Source organism: Laetiporus sulphureus, assembly GCF_001632365.1.
Source record: "Laetiporus sulphureus 93-53 unplaced genomic scaffold LAESUscaffold_1, whole genome shotgun sequence".
In the NCBI taxonomy this organism is placed as follows: Eukaryota; Fungi; Basidiomycota; class Agaricomycetes; order Polyporales; family Laetiporaceae; genus Laetiporus; species Laetiporus sulphureus.
The window spans coordinates 2143230-2150789 of NW_024468510.1; the positions used below are offsets into that span (position 1 = coordinate 2143230).

At 55.1% G+C, this 7560-nt stretch overlaps 3 protein-coding genes across 3 annotated transcripts; 1 reads left to right on the forward strand and 2 right to left on the reverse strand.

Moving 5' to 3' along the window:
* Positions 1-44: 44 nt before the first annotated feature.
* Positions 45-2313, reverse strand: LAESUDRAFT_669739 (alpha/beta-hydrolase). Its single transcript, XM_040905411.1, has 10 exons — positions 2159-2313; positions 1879-2098; positions 1711-1811; positions 1307-1458; positions 942-1257; positions 811-889; positions 733-755; positions 588-677; positions 460-534; positions 45-395 (listed from the first exon to the last, which is right to left on the reverse strand). The coding sequence occupies exons 2-10, from the start codon at positions 2036-2038 to the stop codon at positions 240-242; spliced, it is 1152 nt and encodes a 383-aa protein (XP_040770788.1). The 5' UTR covers positions 2039-2098; positions 2159-2313; the 3' UTR covers positions 45-239.
* A 1483-nt stretch (positions 2314-3796) lies between these two features.
* LAESUDRAFT_719635 (IMP dehydrogenase) lies at positions 3797-5807 on the forward strand. The gene is made up of 4 exons (XM_040907669.1): positions 3797-4263; positions 4456-5258; positions 5310-5656; positions 5715-5807. The coding sequence occupies exons 1-4, from the start codon at positions 4065-4067 to the stop codon at positions 5737-5739; spliced, it is 1374 nt and encodes a 457-aa protein (XP_040770789.1). The 5' UTR covers positions 3797-4064; the 3' UTR covers positions 5740-5807.
* Positions 5808-7307: 1500 nt separating this feature from the next.
* On the reverse strand, positions 7308-7552 carry LAESUDRAFT_754268 (uncharacterized protein; the record flags this gene model as incomplete). Its single annotated transcript, XM_040911864.1, has 2 exons — positions 7308-7360; positions 7435-7552. The coding sequence occupies 2 exons, from the start codon at positions 7550-7552 to the stop codon at positions 7308-7310; spliced, it is 171 nt and encodes a 56-aa protein (XP_040770790.1).
* Positions 7553-7560: the final 8 nt, after the last annotated feature.

The following is a 7560-nucleotide window of genomic DNA, read 5'->3' on the forward strand; positions in this document are numbered from 1 at the left end:
CGAGCATGTAAGCGACATCGTGTCAGGATAACACACAGTTAATTACGCTAACTGCCGAGTTGGGTAACGAAAGCTTCATTATGTATTTACACATCAAAGATATCCCAGGAGAGACGTTGATCAATGCATATCCACGACGCAGACCTCAACTGCCACGCGAGATGCGACCGACTGCTGAGCTCGCCTCGCATGTCGTATCCTAGAGGCCCGCACAAGGTATCCAGCACCCGTCGCACTACTCACAGCTCGTCCGCAGGCCGTTTGCGGCTCTCCTCCGTCTTCTCTGCCTCCTCGGTGACCGTCTCCTTCAGCGACAGGCCATCGAGCCACTGTCGTGCGATGCGGTTGAAAACCGTCGGGTTCTCGAGCTGCAGCCAGTGTGCGCCCTCAATGATCTGAATCATGGCACGCGTCGTCAAGAACGGTGCTTCAGCACAAGTCACCGCACATAGAACTCACATGCGTGGTGAGGTTCGGGATGTAGTCTGCGCTGTGCATGAGCTTCGCAGTGCCTTCCCAGTCTGCGACGGGGTCCTGGTCAAGGCGAAGCCAAGGTAAGAGTTAGTCGGACAAGGTGAGCGACAGACACTCGCCTTGTTCGGCAGGATGGACAGCACCGGCTGTGGAATCGTAAAGTTGAGCTGGGCGTGAATGAACTCCCACGATCGTTTTTGGTTCTGCGAGTTCGGCCCTCTCTCAGTAGAATGCCGTGAGGTGAGTGACGATACATACAGCAGGAGTGTAGAAATACAAAGCTGCGCGTTTGAGAACGGTGAGCTCTCGTCGATGTCCAGATAATAATGCACGTACTGTTGTCAAATCCTTGGATGCCGTACTGCTCAACCCAGTAATCCTCCTCCTCGCTCGTGAAGAACGGGATGGGCGGAATCTGCAACAACACCGTTCAGCCCCACCACACGCCCGCACACTCACCGACTCACCTCGGCCACGTCCGCCCACGCGCCCATAAACGACCTCTCGCTCGTCAAGAACGTCTCCGGCGTCGGGCTCGCCACTGTCCGCAGCGTCCCGCGCAGCGTGCGGCGGACGTCCGTGTCCAGCTCCGCGGCGGCCAGCTCGGGCGTCTCGCCGAGGAACACCTGGTACGCGAGCCGCGGAAAGTGCGGCACGAGCGCGCTCGTCGGCTGGAAGTCGCCCGAGAACGGGATGTATGGGATGGCAGCGCCAAGCACCGCGCTGACGATGTCGGGGCGCTGGCGCGCGGCTTGATAACAAAGCTGGGTGCCCCAATCGTGGCTATATGCGCAGTGAATAGGCATGGACGTAGAGCGAAGGAGTGACTGACCCAACGCAGATGGCATTGTCGACGCCCGCGTCTTCTAGGACGCAGAGAAGGTCTTTGACGATGTCGTACCAGGTGCCGGAGGACTTGACGTCGTCGGGATGAGTCGACTCGCCGAAGCCGCGTAGGTCGGGGATGATGAGGCGCGAGTCGTTCTGCGATGCAGATCAGTTATCGCGCAGTGGTGTGTTGTAAAGCGTAGCCATAAAGATTCAACATGGGATGCGTTTTCGTGCGCGATCTGTTTGCTATGTTCACTACCAGCACGAACGGTGCATTCAGCCACAACGTCCTATTTGATATGTCCCAACAATCCGATCGGAGAGTAAGCGAGCGGCTCGATCATCCGAGGTCACCGTCGCTTACAGGCAGTCTAGCCAGCCAAGAAACGACGGAAGCACACGCACCTTGAACTCCTCGACCTGATACTTCCAGCTATGCCAAAGACTGGGCCACCCATGCACCATGAGCAGCGTGCGTCCCGCCTCGGGGTTGACGTCCACATAGTCTGTGAGAGCATCGAACGCAGCAGCCTCAAGGCGCGATACGTGCATTAAGCAGTCATCGGTGCTTACGGATGTCGATGTCCTTCAGCCTGTGCGTGGCGCGGTTGAGGGCCTTGCAGTGTGCCACCTTCTTTGGGAGGTCTTGTGGGCGGAAGGACACCTCGAGATTGGCGTCGGCTGCGAACGCGCCCAGGGCACCGGCGAGCAGGAAGAGACGAGATAGACGCATGGTGCGAGTTAAAAGTTGGGATGGTGAGGAGAGAGCGAGGGGCCTCGGAGAAGGGGACGTCTGTCAAGGCTATATATTATGATCGATGATGCATGATGTAGCGCTGTCAGTGACGCTGACCTTTCGGGAGCAAATACCCCGGTCTATACGCGTGCATGTGCGTGTTCTGATAGATTTGACGAATCCCGCAATTGCAATGTGAATATTAGGAACGTTCCATGGAGATCAGCCCTTGGCCTGGGAGCGGGATCGCCTGACGCTCTGGTTTCAGATGAGGAAGAGGCGCGAAGAAGGAAGAATGACGCTTAGAACTCATGATTGTCGCAGACGCGCGAGTCGGTAGGAGTCGGTACGTTGACCGTGTGCAGACGAGACTCACAGTTCCTTCAAACTCCCGCAAACACCGGATATCCTTGTCTGGCGCGCTCGGCAAGAACGTGATGAATCTGATACTATATCCAATTCCTCGCGCGGCGTTTCTCTCGTTCTTCTGAGCCAAGTGGTGTTCTGTGCAGCTCAAAGTCGATTCTAAGGCTCTGACATCTGCCAGCTATAATCGCGAATCCACGCCTGGCGAGCGCCGCATGGCAGTCAAAGTCCCATGGACGGTGATAGACGGCTATCGACCCTCATTGCATGCGTTCTTCTCGGATTTGCGCTATTTAACTTGAAACGAGCCGGAGGACGACGTGCAATGCGCTGACTCGGTGAGTGTTGCTCTGAAAAGTATCCAGTAGATCAACCCCTCCGTGATGTTCGAGATTCCTGGATTGCGACAACCCTTGGATCCGCTTGTCCGCTAGCGATCCGGGTGCGAGTACTTCTGGCCAACATCGGATGGGCAACATTCATTGCGAACCGAGGGGTTGACCGGAACATATATGCGCTCGCGCGTCCTGAGTGTTCGAGAACAAGGTACTATCTCATCCTTCGGCGCGAGCCCTCCACGTTGACTGCTGTTATGACACCCATTTCTCAATGTCAAGTCATCTCTAGGGTGGGCCCATGTGTACTGAACAGGAACCTTTCCACCCGCACATGTATATGTGACTGTGTCGATTCAGCCTACGGTGTCTGAAATTGCATGACTCTTTCCATTTTTGTCTCTGCTGCACTCGAGGACAAGATCAGTCTCTCATCTACTCTGCATCGATTCTTGGCATAAATCCTAAATCCCACTTACCAGTAACTCTTCTCGCCATGCTGTGCAGTATGTTTACATCTTGTGCGGTATTGCCGTGCTCATGAGCAATATCTCGCCCTTGCATTCTTCGATTGTACGATGACGGCGTGCTCACAGTGTGTTATCCACATTTTCCCTTCATGCAGAGTCGTACAACTTTCATAGTGGATGGTTGGCTGCTTTCATGCAACAATCTGGGACCACACGGTGAGTCTGCGGGACGAACTTCAAAGCCAGAATCACGCGTATGCTGCAGCAGCTCATGATGACACGTAATTTTCATTCTAACCGGACGAAGTACCACTGTGTGACTACATACAGGATATATGCTGCTCGAAATGTTTGCTGTGGCTGAAACATATACAGCGGTCCGGAACATGGCCCATATGCGGAAGGTACGCGTGCACATGATCTAGACATGCCGCTTGCTTAGCGCCCACAGTGGGCGAAGCAACAAAAAATCCGCGCTCGCATAAGCGCCTGCTGGCAATCCTCCTCCTGCCCACCACCTCCCCACCCGACCATGCACACCCAATCCTTCCTCGACTCCTCCACCGCTCTCGAGCACCTCAAAACTTACGACCACTCCGATGGCCTCGCTGTCGACGAGCTTATGAACTCGAAGGTCCACGGCGGACTGACGTACAACGATATCCTCCTGCTCCCCGGCAAGATCGACTTCGCCGCCAATCAAGTTGTCACCGAGAGCCATATTACGCGTAATGTCGTTCTCAAGACGCCATTTTTGAGCAGTCCCATGGACACAGTCACGGAGGGCGACATGGCAATTGCTATGGCGGTGAGCGCACCCGACCCTCCCGACCCGCAACGTGTCCGACTGTCATGTCATCACAGCTCCTGGGTGGTATCGGTGTCATTCACCACAACCAGTCTGCGGAAGAGCAGGCGGCGATGGTGCGCAAGGTGAAGCGCCACGAGAACGGTTTCATCACCGACCCCGTTGTCCTGACTCCCTCGCACCGAGTTGAGCACGTCCTGGACGTGAAGGAGCGGCTGGGCTTTGCTGGTATACCCATCACAGGTGAGTTGCAGGCCGCGCCCCCTTACGCATCGCGCATGGCGCATGCATTGTGATGAGATGTCATTTCCATACCTTCGTTCTTCCGAGTAACATGTTTTCACGTGTGATGTGCGGAGTCTTACATATATGGCTTTCTGATACGTCGCTGACTCGTCCATCATTGTCCTTTACTGATATTAATATCGTGTTCAGATACCGGCGCGCTTGGCGGCAAGTTGCTTGGCATCGTCACGAACCGCGACATCCAGTTCCGCAGTCCTTTGACGCCGTTGTCGGAAGTGATGACGACCGACCTTATCACTGCACCTGAAGGCGTCACACTCGAGGAGGCAAACAATATCCTGCGTGATTCGAAGAAGGGCAAGCTGCCTATTGTGGACCAAGATGGCCGGCTCACGTCGCTGCTCTCCCGTTCTGATCTGCTCAAGAACCAAAACTACCCACTCGCGTCGAAATTGCCGTCGAGCAAGCAGCTGTACGCCGCAGCAGCAGTCGGCACACGTCCCGCAGACCGGGAGCGGCTTGCGCTGCTCGTCGACGCTGGGCTCGACATTGTCTTTATCGACTCGTCGCAGGGCAACTCGGTCTTCCAGATCGACATGATCCACTGGATTAAGGCAACGTACCCGAAGCTGGAAGTGATTGCGGGCAATGTTGTCACCCGAGAGCAGGCAGCGAGCCTGATCGCAGCAGGCGCGGACGGACTACGGGTGGGCATGGGCTCGGGCTCGATCTGCATCACTCAGGAAGTGATGGCAGTCGGGCGTCCGCAGGCGACGGCCGTGTACGCAGTGGCGGAGTTCGCGAGCAAGTTTGGAGTGCCGGTCATTGCGGACGGCGGCATCCAGAACGTCGGTCATATCGTCAAGGCGCTGGCGCTTGGTGCGGGTGCGGTCATGATGGGCGGGTTGCTGGCAGGTACGACGGAGGCGCCGGGCGAGTACTTCTACCATGAGGGCAAGCGCGTCAAGGCGTACCGCGGCATGGGCAGTATTGTGCGCGTCACATGTCATGATCAGGCTGCGCATACACTAACAAACCCGTAGGAGGCGATGGAGCAGGGCAAGCCAGGCCCGACGAGTCAGATGAAGGGCGCACTGACGAACGGGGTGTCGAAGAAGAAGAATACGACGCATGAGAACGCGGCGACCTCGCGGTACTTCTCCGAGTCGTCGGCGGTGAAGGTGGCGCAGGGCGTGTCGGGTGACGTGCAGGACAAGGGCTCGGTGAGGCAGTTCCTGCCGTATCTATACACGGGCGTGCAGCACTCGTTGCAGGACATCGGTGTGCGCAGCGTGGCGGAACTGCAGGAGGGTGTGAAGGCGGGCCGGGTGCGGTTCGAGCTGCGCACGGCGAGCGCGCAGGTCGAGGGTGGGGTGCATGGGCTGCATTCGTACGTATTCTGGTCTTCCCTCGGCATTGAATAGTGGCTGATCGACACGCACCTCCAGGTATACCAAGCGTTTGTACGCTTAGGCTGTTCGTGAGCGCTGCTCTGTAGGGTCAGGTTGTTGGTCCGGTCTGCAGCAGTAGTGTACTGATGTCATCTATCATCCGCGCTATACATTGACTGGCTCTTTTGAATACCAGTGGCACGCGTTGTAGTCCTACATGGAGCTTGGCCGTGCTAGTCACTACGTGCTACGTCCTCTGCTACGTCTCTTTCACGAGGCGCGACCACTCTGCTTGCATGCTACCAACAACAAACGACGCCATAGTCAGTGCGACGCGCCGGGATCTCTGAAACCTCGACGTGCTGTCCTGCACCTCATCCCTGCAACGCTGACGATTATTCCATCGGCCGCCGATATAAACGTTGGACGAAATATAGTCGTGGCAATCGTGATTGTGCTAGCTTTCGCGATGGATTGAGAGACGGAAACCAGAGAGCTCGAATGGGCATTGATGACGAACGCCCAGAAAAGAGCGGCGAGCGAGTCTGCGAGTAGATCACCATCTATTCGTCTCTCGGTGATTTGCTTGCGAAAGCGACTTCACGTGGTGTATTATTCGCGGCGAAGGAGCAAAAAAAAGGTCCTATTTGCTACGAGTAGCGGGTGCCTCACAGCAAAGAAGGCACTTCGCTCGGGATGATGCAGCGTGCACGGTACGCCAATAGGTCGTATGTCTGTGGATCTCGAATCACCTATGATGTTCGGTCGAGGAGCTGAGTGCAGACGGCACACGGTGGTGGCTTCATCCTGGCGGTGTCGGCAGAGAGAAAGCTGGGTAGTCAAAGCCGAGCGGTCGATTGTGCAATACTTCTATGGGTTATCTGGGATGGAAGGCACTTCGACGAGCTGTCTAGTGTGATGTGTCCGCGCCGATTATCATTTGGACAGGCGGCCTTGAAAGCTTTAAGGAGGTCACTTACCTTCTAACTAGTATGGCGTAGCTGGTGGCTTGAATGCCCTGTCTGCAGGTCTCGGTTTGCCATAGCGTTGCGTGGCGATCTTCGCTGCTAGTGAGTCAATCTCGTATTTTGATCACACTTGGGTGCAGCTCAGTGTGGTGTGGTACAGCATCCTGGACAGTATCCAGCCAATGGTTATGCTGATTATTCTCAATAATTTTGCGATCAATGCCATGGGCCAGGATGATGATTTCACTTGAGGTTTTGGCACTCACCTTCCATTCCCTGTGGCCTACATTAGATCACTTAAGTGTCGTTTTAAGCTATGTTCATGCCCGTTCATGGCGTTAGGATAGCAGCATGAAAGAGGCTCATCAGAAAAGCACATCTATGACCAGACTGGTGGGCTTCGCGAGCTCACGCAGAGAGTGTTGTTCGTGAATATATGCATAAGTATGTGTAAGAGCACAGCTATGGTATCAGGGTATGTACTACAATGACAGCCATTGTCATATAATTACGAAGCAATGAGTTCGGTAGACAACCTAAGGCCGCTATGGTACACCACTGTTTGACCTCCCCGCGGGATTGTATTATCAATCACACTGTTCCGAGAGGCAGCCTATTTTGAACCAGATCAAGCACCCTAACATTGTACATATCGGAATTCTGTTCGCAAGCCAAATCACGCTCAGAGCTTTTGTGCTTCGATATGGCGCATGATTGTGAGAGATGCGAGGATCTCTGGATGAAGCGAACAAGCAAATACATGTTAACGTCACGCGAGAGGTCATCGATCATCACCGAAGAGCACGTACCAACAGCGAGCCCAACGTACGCCTCATAGATCGTGAGAATGTTCCCGGACATGCTAAAAACAGGCTTGTCTGGCGGCTTCAGATCGTAATGCGCGACGATGCACTCATTGCAGTCCATGCACTAGT